The 13,834-nt window shown below is 45.2% G+C and overlaps 1 protein-coding gene across 1 annotated transcript in view; it reads left to right on the top strand.

The window, feature by feature from the left end:
- Positions 1-6,752: 6,752 nt before the first annotated feature.
- The window catches only part of LOC109918999 (hepatocyte growth factor activator-like), a 75,399-nt gene continuing 68,317 nt past the window's right edge, over positions 6,753-13,834 (top strand). The window contains exon 1 of the mRNA XM_048594991.1: positions 6,753-6,917. Within this exon, the coding sequence (XP_048450948.1) occupies positions 6,855-6,917 (63 nt within the window). The 5' untranslated portion in view covers positions 6,753-6,854. The remainder of the gene's footprint in view (positions 6,918-13,834) is intronic.

Raw genomic sequence — 13,834 nt, 5'->3', positions numbered from 1 at the left:
AATAATCAAAAGGACAATGCTTTACTGGCACCCCATCCATCACCTTCAACATTCACTCCCTTCATCACCGATGACTGTGTTGCCAAATTCTGAATGAACGCCATCTACAATTTCGCTGATGACACCACTGTAGTGGGACAACAATGATTCAAAATACAGAAGGGAGACAAAGGGCTTGGTGACATGGTACAATGAAAACAATCTGTCTCTCAACGTCAACAAAACTAAAGAAATGATCATCGACTTTAGAAAGAAAGGAGGAAAACACACCCCCATCTACATCAACGGAACTGAGGTTGAGAGAATGAAAAGCATCAAGTTCCTCAGAGTGATGATAACTGATGACCTGCCCTGGACTTTCCATGCAGATGCGATGGTCAAGAAGATACATCAACGCCTCTTCTTCCTCAGGTGGCTCAGGAAACTTGGCATGTCCATAAGGTCCCTCACCAACTTCTAAAGATGCCCCATTGAAAGCATATTGTCCAGGTGCTTAACGGGCCTGGTACGGCAACTGCTCTGTCCAGGACCGTAAGAAACTACAGAAGGTGGTGTCCACAGCCCAGACCATCACGGAAACCAACCTTTCATTCATGGACTCTACTTACACGGCTCACTGCCGCAGAAAGGCGGCCAACATCATCAAAGACCCATCGCACCTGGTAATGATCTCCTACAACCTCTTCCATCAGGCAAAAGGTACAGAAGCCTGAACACACGCACAAGTAGGTTCAGGAACAGCTTCTTCCCAGCCGTTATCAGTTTGATGAATGGACTCTCTGGCCTCAAATAATGCTGATCTTGCTAACATTGATCTTGCCTAGCGTACGCCCTGTGCAATGTAATCTGTATGCCTACCTAAGTCTTTTTGATCTGTACATCCTTTGCTTACAATGATCTGCCTGACTGCTCATAAACAAAGCTTTTCACTGTACTTTGGTACACGTGACAATAAATCAATCAATCAATTAGTGATGTGCACCATCAACAAGATGAGCTGCAGTAACTCACTGAGGATCCTCTAACAGCATTTTCCAAGCCTGGAATTCTATCGCCTCGAGGGCCAAATGGGATTGTCCTGCTCCTATTTCTCATAATATGAGCATGTGAGTGAAGAAATGTATCATTACCTCAGTCCTGAATGGCTGACCCTTACCCTAAACTGACAATCTTTAATTTTAGACTCTCGAGCAGGTGATAAAGCCTCTCAGTATCCGCACTATCAATGAGCATGCTTCAAAATGATCATTTTTATTCCTCCACTCAGTCGTTATATTTATAATAATTTGACAGGGATATGGGGTAAAGCATAATACAACGTGATTCACAAATATCAAAGTAAATCATAGTCAGTCTGTCTGGCAGGCAGAGCAAATACAGTCAAGATACAAGAGAGTTTAGAAACGGTGGATAGTATTTATCTGAATAGAAGGAGTGTTGTGAGCAAGGCAAATTAGTTGAGGGCATTGATGGACACATCAAATATTACATTGTTGCTATCACTGAGACATGGTTGAGGGATGGACAGGACTGGCACCTCAATATTCCAGGGTATGGAATTATCAGGCGAGTCAGGAGGGGTTGTAAAACAAGGCAGTGATGGACAAATGGTATTATCCCTAGACTTGTAATCCAGGAGAATGTTCTTGGGACCCAGGTTTGAATCCTGCCATGGCAGATGGTGGAATTTGAATCCAATATAAAATTCTGGAATTCAGAATCTACTGATGACCATGAAAGTGTTCTTGATTATAGTAAAAACCCATCTGATTCACTATTGTCCTTTAGGGAAGGAAACTGCCATCCTTACCTTGTCTGGCCTATATGTGCCTCCAGACCCACGGCAATGTGGTTGTCTCTTAGCTGCCATCTGAAATGGTAACAATCACTAAAATGTCCCATAAAAGAAATGAAACTGGATGAGCCACCAGGCATTGACCTAGGCACTAAAAATGACATTGGCAGAAACAGTCTTACTGATCCTGCAAAGCCCTCCTCACTAACATCTGGGGGTTATTGCCAAAATTGGGAGAGCTGTCTCACAGAGTAGTCAAGCAACAGCCTGACATAGTCGTACTCACAGAATCATACCTCACAGACAATGTCCCAGACACCACCATCACCATCCCTGGATATGCCCTGTACCACCAGCAGGACAGACCCAGCAGAGGGGGTGGCACAGTGGGATACAGTCGGGAGGGTGTTGACGGGGAGTCCTCAAGATTGACTCTAGATCTGATGAATTCTCATTGCTTCAGGTTAAACATGAGCAAGGAAACCTCCTGCTGATTACCACCTACCGCCCTCCCTCGGCTGATGGATCAGTCCTCCTTCATGTTGAACAACACTTGGTTCAATGAAGGAATGGCCCTGGGCATGCCTAAAAATGAGGCGTAAGGGAAAACTTTTTCACCCAGCAAGTAGATTCATAGAATCCCTACAGTGCGAAAGCAGGCCATTCAGCCCATCAAGTCCACACCAACCCTACGAAGATCATCCCACCCAGATACACCCCTTACCCTAGTCCTGTAACCCTGCATTCCCCATGGCTAACCCGCCTAGCCTGGACACTAGGGGCAATTTAGCTTGGCCAATCCACCTAAGCTGCACACCTTTGGACTGTGGGAGGAAACAGGAGCACCCAGAGGAAACCCTTGCAGACACGGGGAGAATGTGCAAACTCCACACAGACAGTCGCCCGAGGGTGGAATTGAACCCAGGTCCCTGGTGCTGTGAGGTAGCAGTGCTAACCACTGAGCCACCACACGGCAGATAAGGGCTCGGACCTGGTTTGTCTGTTGTTTGTTGGTAAGAGAGGTACGGGTCATGTCCCACAAAACCTGGATAAATTGAGCCCACGTTCTCAAAGCTGATGAGATGTTCCCTTATTGTTGTCAGCAGTTACCTGGTGCCTGTATGGGGTCTCCCTAATCCTGCTCTACAGCGGTGAGGACGGCTGCCTTCATCTGGTCAAGGATCACCAGCCCTAGATGTTGGTCCTTGGATCAAATGGATCACTGGACTAAGGCACACGGTGATCAATTTGGTCATTTTGGTCTCCTTTCCTGAGGAAGGATGCTCTTGCTCTCGAGGGAGTGAAGCGAAGGTTTACCAGGCTGATTCCAGTGATGGTGGGTCTGACGTATGAGGAGAGATTGACAAGGTTGGGATTGTTTTCGCTGGAGTTCAGATGAATGAGGGGGAATCTCATAGGGAGTTATAAACTTCTAACAGGACTGGACAGGGTAGATGCAGGGAGGATGTTCCTGATGGTGGGTGTATCCAGGACCAGGGGTCACAGTCTGAGGATTTGGGGGTAGACCATTTAGGACGGAGATGAGGAGACATTTCTTCACCCAAAGAGTGGTGAGCCTGAGGAATTCATTACCACAGGAAGTAGTTGATGCCAAAACATTGAATGTATTCAAGAGGTGGCTAGATACAGCACTTGGGGTGAATAGGATCAAAGGTTATGGGGAGAAAGCAGGATTATGCTACTGAGTTGGATGATCAGCCATGATTATGAAGAATGGCAGAGCAGGCGCGAAGGGCTGAATGGCCTCCTCCTGCTCCTATCTTCTATGTTTCTATGTTGCTTGGCCACATCCAGTCCGTGTATAGCAGACTGTCGGTAGATCTTAGGTCTGGGTGGTATCTAAGAGGTCACCTTTTTGGCTATGTCTGCCAGCTGGGTGGCTGGAATAGGTGTTGTGTATATAGTGCGCCTATCAGCTGTTGTTAGGGTCTAGAATGCACAGCCTGGAAATGCGGTGGAGGCAGCTTCAACTGAAGCTTTCAGGAGGGACATTGGGTGGTTATTTGAATGGAAATAATGTGCAAGGATATGACAAAAAGGCAGGAAAGCAGCTGTATGTAATGATGTTCATTTGAAAAACTGCTCCAGGCACACTGGACTGAATTATCTCTTTCTGTGCCGTAACACTTCTTTGATCCTGTGAAGCTACCAAACAGGACTACATGTGTACCACACAGCAGAAGCAGTGAGCGATAGACAAGAGCTAAATGCTTCCATAACCAATGGATTGGCTCTAAGCTCTGCAGTCCTGCCACATCCAGTCACGATTGGTGGTGGACAATGAAACAACTTGTTGGAGGAGAAAGAGTTATACAGATGCAAGTACAGAATTCAAAAAGATGAACTGTGAAGCTCTTGAGCAGATTGATACAAGAAGCAAGTTGGTATTGGAGGTTCTGGCAGATTTAAAAATGGATAAATCCCTAGGTCCGGGTGAGCTGTATCCCAGGCTATTGTGGGAGATGAGGGAGGAAATAAAAGAGACCCTGGCCCAAACCGTTACATTGTCTCTGGCCACAAAGAGGCAAGGTTGGATCAGTGATAGTCAGCATGGCTTTGTCTGAGGGGGGGTCATTCCTAAAAAAATCTGGTGGAAGCTTTCAACGAGCTGACCAAGTGTATAGATGGGGGTAGAACAGTTGATGTAGTTTCTATGAATTTCAGCAAAACTTTTGACAAGGTTCCACAGTGGAAACTGCTAAAGAAGGTAAAGGCATAACAGACAAAAACAGAAGTTGCTGGAAAAGCTCAGCAGGTCTGGCAGCATCAGCGAAGAGAAAATCAGAGTTAACGTTTCAGGTCCGATGACCCTTCCTCAGAACAGGTCACCAAACCAAACGTTGACTCTAATTTTCGTTGACACAAGGTGGTGGTAGAAGGCTATTGGTGTGACTGGAATCTGGCGTGTGGTGGTGGACCACAGGGATCAATGCTGGGTCCCTTATTGTTTGGGATTGACATAAATAATTTGATTGTTGATTTTATTGTCATGTGTACGGAAATACAAAAGTATGGGATTACAGTGAAAAGTGTACAATGTCACCACAGAAGGTACAGAATCATGAGAACAAGGTAGAAACAAAGAATAAAGTTAAAAGTTAAACATTGCAGCAATTATACTATAGCATAAGCATACGAAATAAGGTTGAAAGATACACACTGCAGACCTTCTTAAGTTTAAGTAGAGAATAAAGAAATAAATCTGAAAGTTCAAACATTACAGTCTTTCTTAAGTGCTTAGTCGTGGTGGGATCCCACTTCAGGAATCACCTCAAGACTGAAAATTCATGCTGAGGCCACACTGGCCTGACAGACTGGCATATACTGCCAAAAGACCACCACACTGGCCCGAGAGACTGGCATATACTGCCAAAAGACCACCACACTGGCCCGAGAGACTGGCATATACTGCTAAAAGACCACCACACTGGCCCAAGAGACTGGCATATATTGCCAAAAGACCACCATGCAGGGCTGAGAGACTGCCACACCTGGCCACTGAGAGATCACCATGCCAGGCCGGGAGGCCGTGTAGATAAGAATGTGGGGTTTGGGGGGGATGCTAAGTAAGATTGCAGATGGTACAAAAGTTGGCTGGGTGATTGACAGTGAGGAGAAAGGTATTGTGTTACAGAAGCAGACCCTGTCTACAAGCTATGTATTCCTCGTGCTTCAGCCTTGCACTGATGTCCTTAAATGAAATGGACCAAGAGATCTGTGAAGGTGTACAGAGACGCAACCTCCCACTTCAAAGCTCTCTTTACTGTCCACTTCTTTGATCAATGAATTGGCCACTCTTCATAAATTCTCATTTTTCTTTTAACTCTTAATTCTTTTATGGGTTTTGGGTGTTGGTGGAAAGGCTTAGAGTTGTAGCTCATAGAGTCCCTACAGTGTGAAAACAGGCCATTTGGCCCAACAAGTCCACATCGACCCTCCAAAGAGGAGCATCCCACCCCGTAACCCTACATTTCCCATGGCTAATGCACCTCACCTACACATCCTTGGACACTACAGGCAATTTAGCACGGCCAATCTGCCTAGCCTGCACATCTTTGGACTGTGGGGGGAAACCGGAGCACCAGGAGGAAACCCACGCAGACACGGGGAGAATGTGCAAACTCCACACAGACAGTCGCCAAGACTGGAATCGAACCCGGGTCCCTAGTGCAGTGGGACAGCACTGCTAACCACTGAGTTACTGTGCTGCCCTCATCCTCGATTGCTACTGAAATGTTCAGTGTTCAGAGCACAGTTCACAGTTAAGAACATTTCACAGTCAACCACATTGCTGTGAGCCAGACCAGGCAAGGATGGCAGATTTCCTTCCCTAATGGACACTAGTGAACCTTTTAAATTGGGAATCAGCAATAGTTTCCTGCTCACAATTACTGAACTATTTTCCTAATTCTAAATTTCGTTTCTTCACTGAATTTAAGTTCTACGAGTTCTGAGGAAGGGCCACTGGACCCGAAATGTTAACTCTGATTTCTTTCCACAGATGCTGAGCTTTTCCATTTTTGTCTTTAAGTTCCACGGAGTTTGAATCTATATCCTCAGGGATTTAGTTTAGGTCTCTGACTTACCATTACAGTGTGGTCTCCCCATTGCCTGAGCACCTATTTTATTGATTTTACTGACTTTTATTTCCTCCTCTGTCAGACCTTTAGGGAAGTTCTTCTACATTACAGAGCTGTCTAAATACGATTTGTCACTGTTAATGTGTCACCAGTCAAATCACAGGGTTTCCAGAAGTTTCTTCCCTTGTTGATTCAGGTGCGATTTTTTTTCCCTCGTTGTTGTTGAAACTCTGATGTTGCTTCGATTCGGTTTGGTAACCGTTTGGTTAATGATCAATGAGGAAGAGAGTCCTGGATACATGATTGCTGTTCCCTAAAAGCTGTGATCACTGCTGGGTCAAAGGAGCAGAATGGTTTTCGAGTTGTCACCTGACCCACGGGGTGGTCAGGCAGTGAGGTGGTGCTAGCTCGATACTGTCCAAGTGTTGGAGTTCAGGTTTGAATGTGCCCAGGACGCCATGCTAGCTCAATACTCAATGATTCTCTCTTGGTGCTGTCTTGCAGGCGGACTGTTGGAACAGGTACGTTCACCTTTAGTCTCTCGTTTGAAGGATTGTGTGTTGATATAGAGCGGCACGGGGGCTCAGTGGTTAGCACTGCTGCCTCACAGCGCCAGGGACCTGGGTTTGATTCCACCCTCGGGCGACTGTCTGTGTAGAGTTTGCACATTCTCCCTGTGTCTGCGTGGGTTTCCTCATGCAGGTCAGATGGATTGGCCATGCGAAATATCCCATACTGTCCCGGGATATGGAGGCTAGGTGGGTTAGCCATGGGAAACACAAGGTTACAGGGATGGCGGGGGGGAACAAGACTGGGTGGGATGCTCTTCAGAGGGTTGGTGTGGACTCAGTGGTCTGAATGGCCTGCTTCTACACTGCAGGGATTCTATGAATCTACATACAGAAACAACATGAAAACCCACAAAAGCTGGGGGACAAGCAGTAACAGACTGTTGAGCTGGATGACCAGCCATGGTCATAATGAGTGGTAAAGCAGGCTCAAAGGGCTGAATGGCCTACCCCAGTTCCAATTCTCTGTGTTTCCAAACAGCATTGTAAGAATTGACTGGAGAGTGCGTGTATTTCCATTTGCCTAGAACCGTAGTGGAGGCTGGCCCAAGAGGGCATTGATGATGCCCTGGATAGGAATGGTGTGCAGGGATAGGGGTTAAAAGGCAGGAGATTAGCATCAGGTAACAGAACCAGTGCAGACGTGATGGGTTGAATGGCCCACTTCAGAACCAGAACAATTGAGTGATTGTGTGAAGTGATGCTGTTTGGAAATACTAGCCAGGAAAGCAGGAACCGGCCCTTTTACACGGAATCATCATCAAATCATACTGTACAGAAGAGGACACTCGGCCCATTGAGTCTGTGCTGTTCAATCTTTGATGTCATATCCGAGAGAGATTGTTTGTGAGTTTGGTGTGCAAGATCAGGAAATAATGGATAGCTGTACGATGGGAGAGATCGGAAAATTTCTTTCATGCTGGGGACAGAGTGTGGACAGGGTTATCACACACGTCCTGCTGAAGCTGAACCAATCACAGAAATATTGCTGGAGCAGGATGGGAAAGGGTCAGAACAGACCGAGCAATGATGGCTGCCTGCTGTACTGTCAGTTCATATGATTCTACACAGATTTTCTGGCGATTTTGTTCTATTGGATCTATTAAAGTTTGCATTTATTGCTTTTCTTTGGTTGCCTTGAGAAGATTATGTTTCATCTCCAATTTAAAGTAGACATTTCCCAAATATTTAAAGATTGTAAGGGCATGAGAAGACGCAGGAACAGGAGTAGGCGATTCATCCCATCGAGTCTGGCACACATGGGCTGATCTGATAATCCTCGACTCCACTTTCCTGCCTTTTCCCCCAACCCTCTATTCCCTTACTGTTCAATAATCTGTCTGTCTCAGCCTTGACTATACTTATTACCCAGCCTGTACAGCCCTGAGGGGTTAAGAATAACACGGATTTACTTCCCTCTGGAAGAAGAAATTTGTCCTCATCTCTGTCTTAAATGAGTGACCAATTATTCTGAGACTAAACCCTCTGGTCCCAGACTCTCCCACAATGCGAAACAACCTTTCTGTGTCTCCCCTGTGAAATCCCCTAAGAATCTTGTAAGGTTCAACAAGGTCGCTTCTCATTTTCCAAAACTCCAATGGACTACAGGCCCAACCTACTCAAACCCACCTCATAAGATAGTCCCTCCATACCCAATTCCAGCCTGGTGAACCTTCTCGGGACTACATCCAATGCCAGTATGTCTTTCCTTAGATAAGGGACTCAAAACTATACACAGTATTCCAGCTGTGGTCTGATAAGTGCCTTGTACAGTTTTAGTAAAACCTCCCTACTTTTATACTCCATTCCCTTTGGAATAAAGGCCAACATTCCACTTCCCTTCCATGTTACACGATGAAGGGGATTTATGGGGATAGTGCAGTGAAAGGGCTTCTAGATAGAAGATCAGACGGGAAATCAGAAAAAGGTCTTGATCCTGCTGAATGGTAGATGTGGCTTTGGGGTGGGGTGATGAACGGTGTGTAAATGGCCTCCCCTTGCTCTTATATTCTTTCCTACTGCCTTGTGATTTTGATACTGAGCAGCAACCTGCCAGGCCATTTCAGAGGCATGTAGGAGTCAAACACATTGCTGTGAGACAGGCAACATAGTAAGGCCAGACCAGGTAAGGACAGCAAGTCTACTTCCCTAAAGCACACCTATTCGGCCAGATGAGAGTTTACTACAACCTGACAGCTTTGTGGTCACTTGCACTGGTGCCAGTGCTCTATTTCCAGAATTTTCTGAAGCTCAGTTCTAATCCTCATAGAACATAGAACATAGAACAGTACAGCTCAGTACAGGCCCTTCAGCCCATGATGTTGTGCCGACCTATTATCCTACTAAGATCAATCTACCCTGTATACCTTACATTTTACTATCCTCCATGTGCCTATCCAAGAGTCGCTTAAATGTCCCTAAAGTATCTGACCCCACTACCACTGCCGGCAGTGTATTCCACACACCCACCACTCTCTGTGTGAAGAACCTACCTCTGACATCTCCCCTATACCTTCCTCCAATCACCTTAGAATTATGCCCCCTCATAATAGTCATTTCCGCCCTGGAAAAACATCTCTGACTATCCACTCTATCTATGCCTCATCATCTTGTATAGCTCTATCAAGTCACCTCTCATCCTTCTTTGGTCCAATGAGAACAGTCCTAGCTCCCTCAACTTTTCCTCATAAGACCTGCCCTCCAGTCCAGGCAGCATCCTGGTAAATCTCCTTTGCACCCTCTCTAAAGCTTCCACATCTTTCCTATAATGGGGTGACTAGAACTGAACACAATATTCCAAGTGTAGTCTAACCAGGGTTTTATAGAGCTGCAGCATAACCTCACGGCTCTTAAACTCAATTCCCCTGCCAATGAAAGCCAGCACACCGTATGCCTTCTTTACAACCCTATCAACTTGGGTAGCAACTTTGAGGGATCTATGGACATGGACCCTAAGATCCCTCTGTTCCTCCACACTGCCTAGAATCCTGCCATTAACCCTGTATTCTGCATTCAAATCCGACCTTCCAAAATGAATCACTTCACACTTTTCTGGGCTGAATTCCATCTGCTACTTCTTTGCCAAGCTCTGCATCCTGTCAATGTTCCGTTGCAACCTACAACAGCCCTCCACAGTATCCACAACTCCACCAACGTTCATGTCATCAGCAAACTTACTAATCCACCCTTCCACTTCCTCATCCAAGTCATTTATAAAGATCACAAAGAGCAGAGATCCCAGAACAGATTCCTGTGGAACACCACTGGTCACCGAGCTCCAGGCTGAATACTTTCCATCAACTACCACCCTCTGTCTTCTATGGGACAACCAATTCTGCATCCAGACAGCCATATTTCCCTGAATCCCATGCCTCCTTACTTTCTGAATGAGCGTACCATGTGGAACCTTATCAAATGCCTTGCTAAAATCCATATACACCACATCCACTGCTCTACCTTCATCAATGTGTTTTGTCACATCCTCAAAGAATTCAATAAGGCTTGTGAGGCATAACCTGCCCCTCACAAAGCCATGCTGACTATTTCTAATCAAACTGTGCTTTTCCAAATAATCATAAATACTATCTCTCAGAGGTGTCTCCAATAATTTGCCCATCACAGAAGTAAGATTGACCGGTCTGTAATTTCCAGCATTATCCCTATTCCCTTTCTTGAACTAGGGAATGACATTTGCCACCTTCCAATCTTCTGATACTACTCCAGTGGACAGTGAGGATGCAAAGATCATCGCCAAAGGGGCAGCAATCTCTTCCCTTGCTTCCCGTAGTAACCTTGAGTCTATCCCGTCTGGCCCAGGGGACTTATCTATCCTCATGTTTTTCAAGATTTTTAGCACTTCTTCCTTCCTAAATTCAACCTGTTCGAGCATATCAGCCTGTTTCATGCTGTCCTCACAAATGTCAAGGTCCCTCTCACTGGTGAATACTGATGCAAAGTATTCATTAAGGACCTCCCTCACCTCCTCTGACTCCGTGCACAAGTTTCCTCCACTGTCCCTTATTGGCCCTAGCCTCACTCTGGCCATCCTCTTGTTGCTCACATAAGTACAGAAAGCCTTGGGGTTTTCCTTAATCTTACCCACCAAGGTTTTCTCATACCCCCTTCTAGCTCTCCTAAGTCCATTCTTCAGTTCCTTCCTGGCTACCCTGTAGACCTCTAGAGCCCTGTCCGATCCTTGCTTCCTCAACCTTACGTAAGCTTCCTTCTTCCTCTTAACTAGATGTTTCACATGCCTTGTCATCCAAGGTTCCTTCACCTTACCATCCTTTCCTTGCTGAGTGGGACAAACCTATCCATTATTTGTAGCAACTGCTCCCTAAACGACCTCCATGTTTTTGTCATGCATTTCCCTGAGAACATCTGATCCCAATTGGTGCTCTGTAGCAGTGGGATTTGAAATCACCGCCATCTGCATTCTGAATTCAGGAGCACAGCAATTGCACCACCATATTTGTGAAATTATTGTTACTTCGGAAAAATTAAACCTTGCCAACCTGGCTTTTGGTTCTACTGGTACAGCGAACTTGCATTAATGAAAATTGCTACCAAAAGTGTCTTCAGATGAAACATGTGTCTAGAGTAAAACGTCCCTAAAGTCAGAAAGCCAAAGGGCCGGAAACAGAACTTCGGTCCAACCAGTCCATGCCGACCATAATCCCAAATTAAACTAACCCCACCTTCCTGAACTTGGTCCATATCCCTCCTTTCATTTCTTTTTCATGTACTTATCCAAATGACTTTTAAACATTGTAACTGTACCCGCATTCACCACTTCCTCTAGAAGTTCATTCCACACACGAGTCACTCTCTGTGTAAAAAAATTGTCCCTCATGTCTTTCTTTTAAATCTTTCTCCTCTCACCTTAAAAATATACCCCCTTGTCTTGAAATCCTAGGGAAAAGACACCTGCCAATCACCTTATCTATACCCCTAATTATTTTATAAACCTCTATAAGATCACCTTTCAACTTCCTATGCTCCAGTGAAAAACGTCCCAGCCTATCCAGCCTCTCCTTATAACTCAAATCCTCCATTCCTGGTAACATCCTGGTAAAAACCGAAAGAATTGTGGATGCTGTAAATCAGAAACAAAAACAGAAGTTGCGGAAAAGTTCAGCAGGTCTGGCAGCATCTGTGAAGAGACATCACAGTTAACATTTTGGGTCTGAAAGTTCTGAGGAAGGGACACCGGACCCGAAACGTTAACTCTGATTTCTCTTCACAGATGCTGCCAGACCTACTGAGCTTTTCCAGCAACTTCTGTTTTTGCTTCTGTTGTTAACATCTGGTAAATCTCTTCTGAACCCTCTCCAGTTTAATAACCACGTTCCTATAACAGGGGGACCAAAACTGGACACAGTACTCCAGAAGATTCCTCACCAACATCCTGTACAAGGCCCAAGAGAAGATACTGCCACCAACAGATTTAAGACCAGCATCTTCCCCGCTGTTATCAGACTTATGAATGGACCCCTCATATATTAGTGTTTATCTTTCTCTGCACCTTCTCTGTAGCTGTAACACTATATTTTGCATTCTGTTCTATTATCCTGATGTACTTATGTAAAATATGACTTGCCTAGATAGCACGCAAAGCAGAACTTTTCACTGTATCTCGTTACGTGACAATCAAATCAAATCAAAACAAATAAGCATTGGCTGTCTGCTATTGGGAAATAACTCAGTGGAAATGAACTAATCTGCAAGGAAGTTTGTGAGCGTCACACAAATCACAGGAACAGAAACTCTGCATCGTTCATGATACTCTTGGGGTCAGTTAGCTCAGTTGGCTGGACAGTTGGTTTGTAACACAGTGTTGCCAACAGTGTGGGCTCCAGTCCTGCACCAGCTGAGGTTACCAGAAAGAACTCTCCTTCTCAACCTCTCCCCTTGCCTGAGGTGTGGTGACCATCAGGTTAAACCACCACCAGTGATCTCTCTCTAATGAGAGAGCAGCTCTATGGTCTGGTTAGTCTAAGGCAACTTTACCTTTACAAAACAATTTAGCTCAGTCCATGCAGTCTGTAAAGAATCTCTTGCATCTTTACAAGCGAAAGAAAATACAAAATAGGAGAAGAAGCAGATCGTTCAGCCCCTCAAGTCTGCTGTACCATCCATTAAGATTGCGACTAATCTGTTTGTTTCTGAAACTACGCATTCTCATCTACCCTCAATAACCCTTGATACCCCTGCCTAGCAAAACTCTATCTACCGCTGCTTGAATAACATTTAATGACCCTGCCTCCACCATCTTCTGAGGCAGAGTTGCAAAACCCTAGGACAGAAAAAAGTTCTCATTATCTCTGTTGTAAAAGGTGACCGTTAGTTTTAAACAGCGCCCCCTGGTTCCAGGGTAACCTGCAAAAGGAGCCATCACTTCCACATCCACCTCAACAAAACCATTCAGGATCTTATACAGTTCAATCTAGTCACCCATCACCATTCCAAGTTCCAGTGAAAACAAACAGACTGTCCAACCTTTCTTCATAAGGTGACCCACTTAGCCATTTTCTCAAACTGCCCCAACAAATTCAACCATTTATGTAAATATATCCCCAGCTTTTCTGGTCCTGCACCCCCCACCCCCCACTCCCACCTTTAGAATGTGAGCCATCATTTAATACTGTGTCTCCTTATTCTTCCCATTGGGATGGATCAAATCACACAACTCTGCATTAAATTTCACCTGTTACACATCCTCTCATTCCACTGGCCCCATACTCCCCAGATGCTTTACACCTTGTGATCAGTTTGGATGAGCTGTGAGAGCTGCAGGATTGGATTGTGAGTAAATTTGGTGCCAAATAACACTCAGTCACTTACTCATAACCTGTCTATCTCCTGGAGAT

This window comes from Rhincodon typus, chromosome 3 (genome assembly GCF_021869965.1).
Source record: "Rhincodon typus isolate 14 chromosome 3, sRhiTyp1.1, whole genome shotgun sequence".
In the NCBI taxonomy this organism is placed as follows: domain Eukaryota; kingdom Metazoa; phylum Chordata; class Chondrichthyes; order Orectolobiformes; family Rhincodontidae; genus Rhincodon; species Rhincodon typus.
The sequence above is the reverse complement of the archived record's forward strand: the minus strand, read 5'-3'. Positions and strand labels throughout refer to the sequence as shown.